We start from the raw sequence: 16,700 nt of genomic DNA, 5'->3' as shown, positions 1-16,700 counted from the left end.
TGCACTAACCCCATTTTATGCTGCCCACTTTCTCAGCAACTGCCCCCAGATTCGACCACCCACCTGCACAGTGGGGGCAATTTGCCTCCCAGTCTGCATGTCTGTGGGATATGGGACCCAGGGGAGACCCACGCAGTCGCAGGAAGAACCTGCAAACTCCACACAGACAGCACCGGAGGTCAGAATCGAACTCCAGTCGTGGACACTGTGAGGCAACAGCTGTGCCACTTTGCCGCCCCTGAATACAGGCTGTCCGGCTGTAACTACAACCCCTCTTCCAGTACCAGTGTCCACTCCCCTTGAGCTGCTGGTCCCCACTGGTCCCCACCCAGCAGCTCTCTGGAGCACGGAGTCTCCATCCATCAGTGAGTGTGGGCGCAGGACAGCGGCAGAGCTGCACCTCGTCCACGCCTGCACCGTGCAGCTGGGAGCAGCCTGCGGGAGGCTGTCTGACTGAGGACGTCTCCTAGTGACAGGACACCGGGCACGGACAGTAAGCCGGCACTGGGGCCAACACTCACCCCTAGATGCCTTGCTGCTGAGCCTGCAGCCGTTGCCTCTCTTTGATCAGTAAGACGATTCCCACCACGGCGCTGATGATTCCCAGAGAGAGTCCCAGAGCGCAGATCACGGTTCCAGGGCCGGAGCCTTCCTCAGGTACCTTGGGTTCTGGGGAGAGACAAGGGAAGGTGAGATCTCACGGTGAACACACGGAGCAGAGAACTCGTTCACCAAGCCCACCTTGCTGCTGGAGAGCCTGGCCCACCATGAACACACCCACCATCGGCAAACCCCTGGCCACACACATCAGTGACCCTGCGCTCTGTGGTCACAGTCAGAGACTCAGGGCCCACAGATTGGGGTGACAGGTTCCGACGGGATATTGGTCCACCCAAGGTTGGGGCAGTGCGTGAATGTGTGTGAAAGGATGTTAAAGGGACAGAGATCACACAGTTTCACTCCCCAGGATTCCAACAGGGACGGAACTGGATGTGTGAGAGACTCACAGAATTAACCAGCAAACGTCCAACATTTCCCACTGTCCCAGCAATGGAAAAGCAGCTCTGGGCCAGTCCCACACCCTTCCTGCAACACTTTCCCCTTCAACCATCTGCACAATTAGTTTAGTAAAGCTATTCAAATTGTTTCCAGCTTCAGGTCCCGTCCTGATCCAGAACTCCTCACGACCACCTGTTCCTGACCCTCGCTGCCCTCAGGAGGTACCTCTGACTTCACACTCCACACGGCCAAAGTCACTCAGCACCAGTACTGTTTTGTTAAATCCCCAGGGACACCGATACTTTATCCCCCGGACCAGAAGTCACGAAAGTCAGGATTTTATTTTACAATTTTAAAACTCTGAATGTTAGTGAAGATGACTCTGTCCTGGCCAGAGCCCAGTGAGGAAGAGTCACCAATGTAAAGTGGTCACACTGAGAGCTTGTACACAGGGAGAGCGGCCTGGGGCCACAGTGGGTATTGAAGCAGAGCCCGGGGACACTGACGTGAGGTCGAACAAATGGTTAAATCACAAGGAGATGCAGGAACTGATGCGAGAGGGGGGTGAAGGGTGAGGTTTACCTTGTTACATGGCTACAGGGAATGAGTAAATCTGTGGGATTCACTTCAGGCTGAACCGGGAGTGTGGGGAGAGCAGAGCACTGGGATCGGGCTGGGACTGGACAGAGGGGAGAGTGCGGACAATGGGATTGGCCTGGGATTGTTTCACAGCAACAAAAGAGTCGGGATAACTTTGCACTCCTAAAGAGTTTAGCTGGGAGAGTATCGGTGCACGTTACTGGGAGGAATAAGACCACATATTGGTTCAAAATAAGGATTTCAATGTGATGGAGGAGGAGGAGGGGCCAGCCAGGGTGTGAATCAGTAAAAGTGGTGGCAGAGGTTAACGAGGCCGGAGTACAGGAAGGTGGACCCTGGGGGTTATTTCAGGTGGGGTCCCGACTGCATCACCTGGGGACAGGTGTGCACACTGGATGTCCTCCTCCTTGACAAGGGCTCAGAGGTGATCGACAGACAGCTGTAAACCAAGGAAAGGTTCTGATCGAATGAAGAGGCTGTTTCCAGTGCAGGGAGGAGCTAAACCTGAGACCACGGATGTCGGAGAGTCATCAATCTCAGAGTTGAGCACCCCCAACATACCGGCACTGTCCAGGGTGTTCACAAAGCCTCGTCCTGAGAGGAACAGCCACTGCCTTCTCCGGCACTTCGCTGTTGAGACACCCATTCACTGGGCCTCAGTGCAGACAGTGTGCCCCACCCTCTATTACGGGGGCGTCGGTGAGGCTGGGACCGGCCACCCAGGGTGGGTCAGGACTGTGAGGCAGAGACACGGACAGGTCCGTTAATCAGGACCCCACTCCCACAGAGGCTTCAGAGACATCACATCCCACCCAGAACTCCGAAGACCAGGGTACTCAGGGCTCGGGATCTCCAGGCTTCCATCACTGGGAGACGGGACACCATGGGAAACCGGTGACCGTGACCTCGTGCCCAGACCCTGCTTCTCATGGAGGTCAAGGTCACATTGACCCTCAGCTCCTCCTACAGGATCTTCCCAGGGGATCACATCAAATCCCTGCCACATCTCCCAACTCCCTGCTCACCACAACACCAGAGAGGTCAGCAGGCTCCCTGCTCACCAACTACACCTTTGGTTTGGGTGACGAGGAGGTGACATCTCGGCTTCTGGGATCTGACAACATTGCCGGAACTGTTCCCTGACCGGAGTTCTCTGAGGTGTGACTGGTGGAACAGATCAGGGGAACCAGTGCACGTGGGGTATTGAGTTTTCCAAAAGCCTTTGATAAAGTCCCCACGGGTTTAATCACCAAGGGTGGAGCACATGGCTATGGAGAATTGGCTTTGGTAAAAGAAGCAAAGATTGGGAATAAACGGATGCTCCTCAGAGTTGCAGGCCCCTTGTGGAGGAGGTGAGGGGTAGAATCTGGGAGCAGAACAGGTAAGAGGGAAGATAACTGGATTGTTATGTGAGCCGGGACAAACTGGATGGGTCAGGATACTCGTCTTCTGTGTTGTCGGGAAACAGGGGATCAATTACGTTAAAAAAGCACTGGTGTGTCTCGTTCAGTTAATCTGTGTCACCAGCGAAGACTCAACGATGTCAGGGCTGGTACCTGATGTTCAGGAGGCTCCGGGTAAATCTCCCAACATGGATATTCATTATTCCGGGCACTCTGTCGGAACGCACTGGGATACCAGGACCGGTGAAGTGGTCCGGAGACCCTGGAGACTGAAACCTACCGGTGGGAACAATCTAATCAGGGAGACAACACGTCCAGAACGTGGAGTCGGGAAAGGCCCAGAACAGCGGCCCAGAGTGTGGCCGGGGATGTGAGAGCTCAGTCTCCGTCTGTGGTTCTGTAGAACCAGGCCTGGTCCATTCCTGACGGGGGATCCAGTCCTGGCAGTGACACAGGGAATACCTTTGTCACCCTGTGTGGACAACATCTGACGATGACAGCTCTCTGTGTCATTTGTTGGCCTCTGGGTTGGGTTTACAGTCCCCACGCTGGTAAGGTCACACAGCACCCAGCTGTACTCACTCCGTGCCCCAATACCCCAGAGTACAATCATGGAATCAGAGAACTACAGAGCACAGAAACAGACCCTTCAGCCCAACCAGTCCGTGCCAAACAAGACTCCCATCTAAGCTAGTCCCATTTGCCTGTGCTTGGCCCATCGCCCTCCAAACCCAGTCCAAATACCTTTTAAATGTTGTTAATGTACCTGTCTCAACCACTTCCTCTGGTAGCTCATTCCATTTCTGAACCACCCTCTTGGTGAAAAAGTTACCCCTCAGGTTCCTATTAAATCTCTCCCCTCTCAACCCTAAACCTACGTCCTCTAGTTCTTGATTCCCCGACCCTGGGGAAAAGACTGTGCACATTCACGCTATCTCTGCCTCTCATGATTTTATACACTTTTATAAGATCACCCCTCATTCTCCTTTGCTCCAGTGAATTAACTCCCAACTTGCTCAACCTCTTTCCTTAACTCAGACCCTCCAGTCCCAGCAACTTCCTCATAAATCTCCTCTGCACTCCTTCCAGCTTAATGGCATCTTTCGCATAGTAGGGTAATCAAAACTGAATATAGTATTCCAAAAGAAGCCTCACCAATGCCTTGTACAATGCAATATAACATCTCATCTTCTATACTCAATGCCCTGACTGATGAAGGCCAGCGTGCCAAAAGCCTTCTTCACCACCCTGTCTACCTGCGACTCCACCTTCAAGGAACCATGTACTAGTGCTCCTGGTTCCCGCTGTTCGTCAACACTCCCCAGAGCCCTACTGGTCACTGTCAAAATCCTCCCCTCACTGGTCTTCCCAAAATGCAGCGCCTCACATTTATCTGAATTAAACTCCATTTGCCATTCCTCAGCCACCAGCTGATCAAGATCCCTCTGGAAATCCTGATAGCCGTTATTGACACCATCTATAGTGTTATCTGCAAACTTACTGACCGTGCCCTGGACATCTTCATCCAAATCATGACAAACAACAATAGGCCCCGCACCAGCCCCTAAGGTGCACCACTGGTCACGGGCCTCTAGTCCGAGAAACAACCTTCCACCATTACCCTCTGCTTCCTACCATGAAGCCAATTATGTATCTAATTAACTAGCTCTCCCTGGATCCCATGCAATCTAACTTCCCAGAGCAGTATACCATGTGGAACCTTATCAAAGGCCTTACTGAAGTCCATATAGCCACATAGACTACATCTACCACCGTGCCCTCATCGACCTTCTTCAAAAAACTCAATCAAATTCATGAGACATGATCTCCACGCAAAAAAAGCCATGCTGACTATGCCTAATCAACCTGTGTCTTTCAAATGCATGTATATCTTATCCCTCAGAATCCCCTCTAGTAGCTCACCCACCCGTGGATGTTAGGCCTTAAATAAAGGCAGAACATTAGCCACCCTCCAGTCTTCCGGCACTTCACCCGTGGCTAACGATGAAGCGAATATCTCAGCCAGGGCTCCCGCAACTTCTTCTCTAGCTTCCCTCAGTGTTGCTGGAAATCCCTGATCAGGCCCGCGAGAGTTATCTACCTTCATACATTGTAAGACATCCGGTACCTCCTGTGCTGTACACGGTGTTACACAAGGTTTTTTTTACCTGCTTGTAGCTGGAACAGAAAGCTGAGACCTTGCTATTAGACCAGGTGACCCTGGGACTGTCCAAAGACGTAGGGGTAGGTTAACATGGGTTTAAAATGGGCGGCGCGGACTCGTTGGGCCGGAAGGGCCTGTTACCAAGCTGTAAATAAAATTTTAAAAATTTAAATTTTAAATCAGCCCCCAGTTAGCCTGGTCCATACTGACCCCAGAAGACGGTGCTGGGGTTCTCCAGAGCCTCGTGCTCCACATGGCAGGAGTACATGTCTCCAGGGCTCGGGACAAAGCTCAGGTAGGTGAACCTCTGGAAGCAGTAATCGCTCTTCAGATAGTACTCCGTGGTGTCGATTCCCTCGGTCACAGACACACCGTTCCGCTTCCACTTCATGCTGATGCGCGGAGGATAGAATCCGTCAGCCAGACAGATCAAGGTGTTGGGCCGACCCCACTGCATGGGTTCCTCAGGGTACATGGCAGTCCGAGGGGGATCTGTGGGCAGACAGGGTGAGCACAGGTTAACCAAGGTGATGGGACAGAGGAAACCACAATGTATGGGGGTGAGGAATGTAGAAGGGAGAAACCGGGACCACCGAGTGATAGAGACATACAACACGGAAACAGGCCCTTCGGCCCATCTGCTCCGTCAAGCAAGATTCCCATCGAAGCTCGTCCCATTCACCCACATTTGGCACAAATCCCTCCAAACTTTTACTATCCATGTACCTGTCTAAGTGCCTTTTAGATGCCGTTAATATACCTGCCTCACCCACTTCCTCTGGCAGCTCATTCCGTCTGGTTCTTGATTCCCCAACCCTGGGAAAAAGACTGTGTGAGTTCACTCTACATATGCCCCTCAGTCCCCTACACCTGAATGAAAGAAGTCCTTACACCGCTCAACCTCTTTCCGTAACGCAGTCCCTCAAGTCCCGGCAACATCCTCGGAAATTTAATCTGGGTGGTTTCTAGTTGGAAAGGACTGGACCAGCCCACAACCAACATGACACACAGTGTGTGGGGTGGGGATGTAGGGGTGGGGGGGGGGCACGGGACCCACCCACACCCAACAGGACACCACCCAGCTGAACAGGAATGTATTTTCAGATTTGCAGCCAACAGTGGGGGGAAATGGTGGGTTTATTTGGGCCCCAACACCCTGTCTCAGGTCTTCACCGGCAGTAACTTCCATCAGTAACACCCCGGAGACGGCAAACGGGTCCTGTGTATCGGGGGCGGTGGCTGAGGCAGGAACCTCGGCCCAGGCACTACACCACTCTCTCTGCCGTTCCTTCAGAGTAAACAACACAGGTTTGTCCAACCTCTCACACCTCACAGACACACCCCACCCCGTCACCCCCTCACCCCCGTACGCCGTCACACACCCCACCCACCCTGTCACCCCCTGACTCCGTCACCCAGTCACCCCCTCACCCCCCCACCGTCTCCTCCTCACCACTGGACCCCGTCAGCCCCTCATAACCCCACCGCAACACCCCCTCACACACCCCACCCACCCGTCACCCCCTCACACACCCCACCCACCCCGTCACCCCTCACACATCCCATCCACCCCATTGCTCCCTTACACACCCCACACCCTATCACACCCGCCACACACCCCATCACCCCCCACACTCCCCATACCCCATCACCCCCTCACACCCGCCACACACCTCGTCACCCCCTCAGACCCTCCACACACCCCATCACCCCCTCACACACACCCCCACCCTATCACCCCTCACACACCCCAGGACCCCATCACCCCCTCACACCCGCCACACACCTCGTCACCCCCTCAGACCCTCCACACACCCCATCACCCCCTCACACACCCCAGGACCCCATCACCCCCTCACACCCCCCACACACCCCGTCACCCCCTCACACCCCCCACACACCCCGTCACCCCCTCATACCCCCCACACACCCCGTCACCTCCTCACACCCCCACACACCATATCACCTCCTCACACACCCACACACACCCCCACCCCTTCCCACCCCAACACACCCAGTTACCCCCTCACACCTTGTCACCCCCTCACACCCCCTACACCCTATCACCCCCACCCACCCAACACACCCTGTCACCCCTCACACCCCATCACCCCACCCACCTCAACCCACCCTGTCACCCCTCACATACCCCGTCACCCCCTCACACTCCCCGCACTCCTTCACCCCCTCACATACCCTGTCACCCCCTCACACCCCCCACACACCCCGTCACCCCCTCACACACCACCCACCCTGTCACCCTCTCACACCCCACCACATCACCCGCTCACCCCCCACACACACCCTCACACCTCCCACCCACCCCATCACCCTCTCACACCCCCCACCCCATCACCCGCACCCACCTCAACCCATCCTGTCACCCCTCACACACCCTGTCACCTCCTCACACTCCCCACACTCCATCACCCCCTCACATACCCCGTCACCCCTCACCCCCCCACACACCCCGTCACCCCCACCCACTTCAACCCATCCTGTCACCCCCTCACACCCCACCTCAACCCACCCCGTCACCCCCACCCACCCCACTTTCTCACCTTTGGGTTCCGGGACTCCGTGTGTCCGCTTCTTGGCAATACCTAAGCTCTGTTTCAGGATGGCGATGTTACTGGAGACAAACGCCTCTCCTCCCTCCATCCCATGGCCCCGGAACTCGGGGAGGCGCGGCACCTCCTTCTTCAGGTTGAAGTCCATGTAGAAAACCTCATCCCCGTCCACCAAGTTGTCGAACTGTTTGTCGGGGCTGCCGTCCTGGGCCACAAAGATCATGAGATCCTCATGTAGGTCTGTGGGAGGGGAAACCATGAGCAGTTGAGAGCGGGGACAGGGCCCGGGGGGATGAGAGGGGATCCCACAGACTGGTCGGGGGTGGGAGTGGGGGTTCCTGGAGACTGGTCGGGACCGGCATTAAAGCCAAAGGAAGGCAGTGACCCAAAATATAGCAGGTAGCGGACACAAGTCACCCCGGGAATGAACAGGGCAGAGCCCGGACTGCAGAACCAAGTACGTCAAATGACCAGACATTAATGGACCCATATATGGAACCGAGACAAACCCTGGTGTTAAAGGGATAACCCAGATATTAAACTGATCCCCAAATCAATTCATCACCACCTGATATTAAACAGCATTAAACCTCTAACTTGAGATAAAACTACTCAGCAACAAATAAGAGCGATAACTCCAGATATAATAACCCTTTTAACTGAGCTAAATCCTGATGTTAAACAGTGAATATGACTTAATACAGGAAACCGAGATATTAATCTGACCCCAAAATTAAACAATAACCCCATTTATCAAACAACAATCCCGACGTGAAACACCAGTGATCCAGTAATATATTAGCCACAGCTTCATTCTGTGACTAAACCCAAATATTAAATTATGTTCCCAGAATTAAACAGCGGTAAACACCTTACGTTATTCAGCAATAAAGCTCAAAATTCAGCTGCGATATACCCAGACAGTAAACACGGATAAACTCAGATATTAAATCATGAGATGACCCAAGGTATTAAAGTATAAACCCAGATAATAAAACAGGATTAAACCCAGACATTGAACCTAGAGAAATACAGATGTTGAAAAGGGATAAAGCCAGTTTATGTGCAACCTCAGAAATTAAACAGCAAAAACCCCTAATACAAAAAGGACAGAAATTGAGAAGTTTTCATAGAACAGTGCAGCACAATACAGGTCCTTCGGCCCACAATGTTGTGCCGACCTTTAAACCTCACCTAAGACTATCTAACACCTTCCTCCCACATATCCCTCTATTTTAAATTCCTCCATATGCTTATCTAACAATCTCTTGAACTTGACCAACGTATCAGCCCCCACCACCACCCCAGGAAGCGCATTCCATGCACCAGCCACTCCCTGGGTAAAAAAACCTTCCTCTGATATCTCCCTTGAACTTCCCACCCATTACTTTAAAGCCATGCCCTCTTGTATTGAGCATTGGTGCCCTGGGAAAGAGGTGCTGGCTGTCCACTCTATCTACTCCTCTTAATATTTTGTACACCTCTATCATGTCTCCTCTCATCCTCCTTCTCTCCAAAGAGTAAAGCCCCAGCTCCCTCAGTCTCTCCTCATAATCCATACTCTATGCATGCTAATGGATAATCCAGATATTAACAATGACCCCAAAATAAATAACAATAAACCCAATGTGAATCGCTAAACCGAGATAAACTGGAATATTACGACTACAAGACCATTAGATGCAGTAGCTCAGCCTCAGCTATAGTCCCAGAGGGAGATCAAGTATGTTATTTAATACCTAGGTTTGTCTCCTTAGTTTTACTCCCAAATTAAACTATATAAACCCAGATACTAAACAACAACGAACCCCTTAACCGGCGAGCACTATGGATGAAGCAAGACTTGGTGAAAGATGTTGGTTTTAAGGACCAGCACAAAGAGGGAGGAGGGGACTCCAGAGCAAGGAGCCGTGGTGGAGACGGTGACCAGACCTGGGCTGTGTGGTCGCGGTGACAGAGAGCTGGTTGCGTTCATCAGCAGTGACTGGTGAGTCCGACCAGCCTCAGGATTTTAACGTGGGAATCCTTTCCATCAGCAGAGACCGTCAAATGTGCCAATGTCGACTGCATTTCAAGTGGTGATAGTGGGGTACTGGGAAAAAATTTAAATCTGGGCTATGCCCTCGTCTCATTGCTACCATCGTGCAGGAGGGACAGGAGCCCGAAGACCCGCACCTCACGGTTCAACAACAGCTTCTTCCCCACTGCCGCCAGGTCCTTGAACCGACCTGAAAGAACCCTAATTCTACCTGGAACTACTTTCACCTTAACTTGCACTGAAACCGTAGTTTTTAATTTTGTCTGGTGATGTAACTGGGCCTCGGATAAACCTGAGCGGCTGTACTGAGAATCAGTCCGGGCCTCGCACTGACTGATAAGTTAAACCCACTCGTCAATCAATGATTGCCTCGAAAATCTTATGTTGTGGTCTATGAGGAGCAAGTGAAGTCCTCAGCACTTGCTAAAGTACTGAACAGTAATTACAGATTGCAGTAATCTGGTTGATACGATTCAGCACACAAGTGCTGGAGGAGCTCAGCAGGTCAGGCAGCGTCTACGGAGGGAAATAAACATTCGACGTTTCGGGCCGAGACACTTCATCAGGACTGGAAAGGAAGAGGCAGAAGCCAGAATAAGAAGGTTGGGGGAGGGGGGGAGCTCACGTAGGCAGGAGGCGGGTGATAGGTGAGTCCAGGTGAGGGGGAAGGTAGGTGGGTGGGTGGGTGGGGCAGGGAGAGATGTAAGCAGCTGAGGGGTGATAGCTGGAGGAGGGATCCGGTGGGAGAGGGCAGTGGACCATGGAATAAAGGGCAGGAGGTGGGGAATAGATGGGCGGGTCATAAGGGCGGGGGAAGGGGAAGAGAGGGGAGGAGGGGACTACAGGAATAAAAGGAGTGAGGGGGTAAAAGGAGGGAGAAAAAGGGGAGGGGAGGAGGAGGAGATATTTTCGATTGTGCACTTTCCCGGGTTTTTTAAATATTAGGATCTGTAAAGGAATCGCAGTCATTGTTCTGAGTATTTACAATGTTTGCGCTTTTCCAGTCACCGACACACTGAACGCTCACTGACAGCTGAGGAGTTCATTACAAAGTTGGAGCAACGCACAGAGAGCGCTGGAGGAAGGCAGCGGCTCCAAAGCGGGATGTTGTCCCTGCGGGTGTGGCGTTTCCCAGTGATTGGCAGCCGGTCACCGGGCAATCCCCACCACCCCCCCCCACCCCACCCCACCCAGCGTCCGAGCCCGGGCTCCCTGTGAAGTGACACCTGATGACTGACAGCGTCAGGGGTCGGGACGGGGCAAGTTGTGGCCGCAGACATCAGAATCAGGTTTATTATCACTGCCGTATGTCGTGAAATTTGTTGTTAGAGGCTGCAGTACAGTGCAAGACATAAAGACATAAAAATACTGTAAGTTACAACTATAAATAGCAATAAATAAAGAGGGGCGGCCCGGTAGTGTAGCGGGTAGTGTGACACTATTACAGCGACAGCCATGGGGGTTCAATTCCCGTCAGTGTCTGTAAGGGGTTTGTACGTTCTCCCCGTGTCTGCGTGGGTTTCCTCCGGGTGCTCCGGTTTCCCCCCACATCCCAAAGACCTACAGGTAGGTGAATATGGGTTTAAATGGGCGGCGTGGACTCGTTGGGCCGGATGGGAATGTCCCCGTGCTGTAAATAAAGTTTTAAACGTTTTAAAGTTTAGTGCAAAAGATGAATAACGCGGTAGTGTTAATGGGTTCAGGGACCGTTCAGAAATCTGATGGCGGAGGGGAAGAAGCTGTTCCTGAATCCTTGATTGTGTGTCTTCAGGCTCCTGTACCTCCTCCCCGATGGTAGTAGCGTGAAGAGGGCATGTCGGGGAGGAGGTACAGGAGCCTCATCAAGAGCATTTCTCGGCAGCTTTCTGACTGACAGCGGTCCCGGGCCAGCAAATTCAGGGCGGGCTGAGGACTGGGATCCGGGCCTGGGGGATCGGAGAGGTTCAGCTGGTGTATTTGTTTTATTTCAAAACTAAACATTATTCAGAACAAATATGTGCAAAATAATAATAAATACAATGCAAAACGTTTTACATTCATTGTCAATACATTCAGTAGTGTTAATACTTTTATTAAAACCACAGCACCATTGCTACTCATGTGGCCCCCTGGGGTGATTCACTTTTTCAATGTTCGAGAGGCTTCCCCACCCGACTCAGCTCCTCCATGCGCGGCAGGGGAAAGGGCCCAGACTGTGGTCCTTCCCCACAGAGCCTTTGCATTGGCTGCACCGAGCTTCAGTGCGTCCCTCAGCACGTACTCCTGCAGCTGGGACTGTGCCCGTCGGCAGCGTTCCCTTACGGACATTTCGCTGAGCTGGGAGACCAATAGGTTTCGGGGAGACCAAAGGGCTTCTGTCACCATTGATGACCTTCCAGCAGCAGCTGATGTCTGTCTTGGTGTGTCCCCAGGATCAGAGAGTACTCTGTCACTCAGCTGCTGGGGATGAACCGAGACACGGACCCGTGCATCCTTCTCCACACCCTCTGCAAACCCACAGTCTGCAACGAGATGGGTGACCGTCCCCTCCCCCCGCAGCCATCCTGAGTGCAGCGTGCACAGGGGATGATGTATCGTCTGTACAGGAAGGAGCTGACTGTGAGGGCCCCTCTCACCACCAGCCAAGCAAAGTGCTTGTTGGTGAGTTCTGGCGATGAGGCAATTCTGTCAGATCATTTGGACAGTTTGCTCAGGGAACAAACCCACTGAGTCTCTGTCCCACAGTGTCTGCAGGACGTTCCGCACTGACCACTGCCTGATGGACCTGTGGTCAAAGGTGTTTACTTGGAAGAACTCTTCCACGAAGGACAGGTAGTGCGGCAACGTCCAGCTGACTGGGGCGTTGGGCGGTAGAGGGGCCGGGCCCATCCTCCGCAACACCAGGGACAGGTAGAACCTCAGCACGTAGAGACACTTGGTGCCCATGTACTTGGGGTCGACACACTGACTGATACAGCCACACATGAAGGTGGGCATCAGGATGAGGGCAACGTTGGGGACACTTTTGCCCCCATTCTCTGGGGACGTGCATCGTGACCCATCGGACTCGCTCCATCGTGGACTCCTACATAGACTGGAAGACAACCCAGGTGATTACCGAGGCAGAGGAGTGAGGAACAGGCCACACCTGCACCAGGTACAGCAGCCCTGAGAGCACATCGCACCTGATGACCAAGTTCCTCCCAGTTATTGACAGAGAACGCGGTTCCCACAGACCCAGTTTTGTTTGACCTTCCCAATCCGCTCCAGCCAATTCCTGTTACACCCCTCAGCCCCTCTGAACCGGATCCCCAGCATCTTCAGGCAGTCAGACCTGATGGTGAGGGGGACATTGGATCAGTCGGGCCAGTTACCGAAGAGCACGGCCTCGCACTTCCTGCGGTTGACTCTGGGCCCCGATGCCAACTCGAACTGGTCACAGATGCTGATCAATCTGTGAACTGACTGTGGGTCCGAGCAGAAGACGGCGACATCGTCCGTGTACAGGGACGAGCTGACCTGGGTGCCCCCACTGCCTGGTAACGTCACCCCTCTTGTGCTCTCATCCTTCCTGATGGATACAGCAAAGGGTTCTATGCAGCACACGAACAAGACAGACGTGAGTGGACAACACTGCCTGACTCCAGACCTGATGGGGACACTATCTGTCTCCCACCCATGAGTTGAACTGCACTATGGATCCAGTTCCTGATTCCCTCCCCAAAACCCATTTTGGAGAGCACATCCAACATGTACATGTGGGATATCCTGTCAAAGGCCTTCTCTTGATCCAAACTGACCAGGCAGGCATGCACCTCTCTGTCCTGCACGTAGGTGATAGTGTCCCTGAGCAGTACAAGGCTGTAAGGGATTTTCCTGCCAGGTAGAGCACAGGTTTGGTCCGGGTGGATCACCTGTCCCAGAGCAGACCTGACCCGGCTGGTGATGGCCTTGGACAGGATCTTATAGCCCACAGTCAAAAGTGAAATGAGTCTCCAGCTCCTGATGTCCTCTCTCTCCCCCTTCTGCTTGTTGATGAGGGTGGTGATGCCTCCCAGTCTCCCAGAGCTGGGGTGTGTCGGACACCGTGCTTCTCCCGTTCTCCCGCAGCTGGGGTGTGTCGGACACTGTGCTTCTCCCAGTCTCCCGGACCTGGGGGGCAGTGAGCTCATTTCTTCCCTCCCCATGTTTATCTGTAGACTCCCCACCTCCTCCTTGTCCCCTCCATTTTGATGCTTTCACTGCCTGCATCATCGATTTCCCATATTTGCTTCATCCTCCGACGAGGAGCGGTTGCTGGCGTCTGTCTGTTCCATTGCCCTTTGCTCCCCATTACTTATACACTCAGCAGCCTGTTGTCTCTTGGGTGGCGTCTTCTGGGACTTCTTCCTTTTCACCACCTGCCAATCCCCTTCCTGTCCCTCTGCCCTCCCCCTTCCATTCACTCCTCCTCTTGGGGAGAGGCCTGCGGACGTGGCTGGGGTTTGGTAGCTTGAGGTGGACGGCCTGTCCTCAGTCCTGGTCTCAGTCTCTGCTGGGGTCTCTGCACAGACGGGAGGGGGCAGGGTGGCGGCGTTCCTCTGGGGGCTGTCGGTGCCAGCTCCCCCTCTCATTGCCTGAGCGTAGGTACAGGCACGTTTTGGGCAGGCCTTGTAGAGACGGCTCGCCTCCCCACACAGGTTGCAACTTTTGCTTTCCCTGCCGTCCTGGGTCTGGTGACCTTCCTGCCTGCAGTTCGTGCAGACGACTGCACTGCATTGGGCCACCAAATGTCCAGGTTTGTTGCAGTTACAACACAGTCTGGGTTGTCCTGCATATACCAGGTACCCACGGTTTCCTCCGATGGCTAACGCCGAGGGAGGGTGGATGATGGCTCTTGCTGGTCCAGATCCCAAACAGGTCCTTGATGTCCACGCAGTTTCCTGCTCCCTCGACGTAACGAGCCTGGAAGGTGGGGACATCCATAACGGGCACATGTGCACCGTTATCTCTCGCTCCTTCTGGGTGGGGAGGGTGAAGAGTGGCTGCACCTTCAGCAGTGACAGCGGAGCCTCACTCCCCCCTCCCGAAAGTCCTGCAGCATCTTCTGCCATCCTGTCGGGTACTTGAATAATGTCAAAGTACCCGTTACCTGGGAAGTCCTGGAGCCAGGAGATGTCCTTCACCTCGAACCACAATCAGTAGGACCTTCTTGGTGAAGAGGTCCCTGGGGGAGGGATCCCCTCGCTGAGATCCTTCACTGCCACCTTGACAATGTTACGAATCCTTTGTCCTCCTCCTGAGGCGCTCGTCGCTGCAGTCATCCTGATGGAGCTGGTTGGTTACAGCAGGTTATGTGCTGGGAGAGTGTGTTGGATTGGTTTCCCAATTGGCATTAGAATCCACTCCTATGCCAGCAGGATAAGCTCTCATCAGGCAGCCCCTCGATCACGAAGAGTCCCCAATGCCTTCAAAGTTCATGTTCACAGAGATCATCCATAGATCTCCCTGTAGATCATCCTCCATGATCCCCATCCTGGCAGATCGGCAGCAGTGATCACCGACTCTCTCTGCCAGGTACTTATCCTGGTCTCACACTACAGGTCAGTACCTGCTGAAGCAACAGCCCTCTAAACTCAGGAGGAGAGGCTTAACCTCACTCGCTTTACACCTTTTCCAGTTAGACTGGAAGTCTGAGTCTGACTTCAAAATACAAACTGCTGGTGGACCTCAACAGTTCAGGCAGCGTCTGTGGAGGGAAATGGACAGTCAATGTTTCGGCTCCGGACACTTCATCTGGACTGAAAGATGGAGGAGAGGCAGCGGTGTAAAGAGGTGAGTGGATGGGCTGGAACAACAGTAGTGTTTTCAGACATTTTTAACTCTCCCTACTATAACCTGGCGCTCCCACTTGCCTTAAGAAGACCACTATCATCCTGGTACATAAGGAAAAATGAGGTAACGTGCCTTAGTGACTACCGCCCAGTGCCTCTGACATCCACCATCATGAAGTCATGGCACACATTAACTCCAGCCTCCCAGACAACCTCGACCCACTGCCGTAACAGGTCTTCGGCCCTATTCTCATCTCTGGAGCATCAGGACAGTAAAGACACCAACGTTAGACCATTGTTTATTGACTACAGCTCTGGTTTCAATACGATAATTCCAAACAAACTCATCTTCAAACTCTGAGACCTAGGACCCTTTGCAACCGGATCCTTAACTCCCTACTAACAGACAACGATCTGTAAGCATTGGCTGCAACACCTCCATCACAATCATCCTCAACACTGGTGCCCCACAAGGCTGCGTCCTCAGACCCCTATTCTGCTCCTTGTACACTCACTACTGTGTGGCCAGATTCTGATCTAACTCCATCTACAAGTTTGCAGATGATACCACCGTAGAGGGCCATAACTCAAATAACAATGTCGGAGTACAGGAAGGAGATAGAGAGCACAGTGACATGGTGTCATGACAACAACCTTTCCCTCAACGTCAGAAAAACAAAAAAGCTGGTCATTGACTTCAGGAAGGGGGGGGGGGGGCGGTGTACATGCACCTGTCTACATCAACGGTGCTGAGGTTGAGAAGGTTGAGAGCTTCAAGTTCTAAGGAGTGAACATCACTGATAACTTGCCCTGGTCCAACCACGAAGACACCACGGCCAAGAAAGCTCACCAACATCTCAAATGCCTCAGGAGGCCGAGGAAATTCGGCATGTCCCTGTTGACTCTCACCAATTTTTATCGATGCCTCATAGAAAGCATCCTATCCAGATGCATCACGGCTTAGTCTGGCAACTGGTCTGTTTGTGACCGCAAGAAACAGCAGAGAGGTGTGGACACAGCCCGGCGCTATGATTCTATGATTCGGTGAGGTCGAGCAGTGGAAGGAACAATGTCTGTAACCCCTTCACTGGGTCTGGGTCCTGCTTCCCCTGTCGGACTCTCTCTCTCAAAGAA

General features: G+C 53.1%; 1 protein-coding gene across 1 annotated transcript; it reads right to left on the bottom strand.

Annotated features, from left to right (window-relative positions):
- Positions 1–523: 523 nt before the first annotated feature.
- LOC127567203 (H-2 class II histocompatibility antigen, A-U alpha chain-like) lies at positions 524–7,970 on the bottom strand. Its single transcript, XM_052009891.1, has 3 exons — positions 7,715–7,970; positions 5,377–5,804; positions 524–669 (listed from the first exon to the last, which is right to left on the bottom strand). Exons 1-3 carry the CDS (start codon positions 7,957–7,959, stop codon positions 524–526), a joined length of 819 nt encoding a protein of 272 aa, XP_051865851.1. The 5' UTR covers positions 7,960–7,970.
- Positions 7,971–16,700: the final 8,730 nt, after the last annotated feature.

This window comes from Pristis pectinata, unplaced genomic scaffold (genome assembly GCF_009764475.1).
Source record: "Pristis pectinata isolate sPriPec2 unplaced genomic scaffold, sPriPec2.1.pri scaffold_190_arrow_ctg1, whole genome shotgun sequence".
NCBI lineage: Eukaryota > Metazoa > Chordata > Chondrichthyes > Rhinopristiformes > Pristidae > Pristis > Pristis pectinata.
Note: the sequence above shows the minus strand (reverse complement) of the source record. Positions and strands in the feature narration are given on the sequence as shown.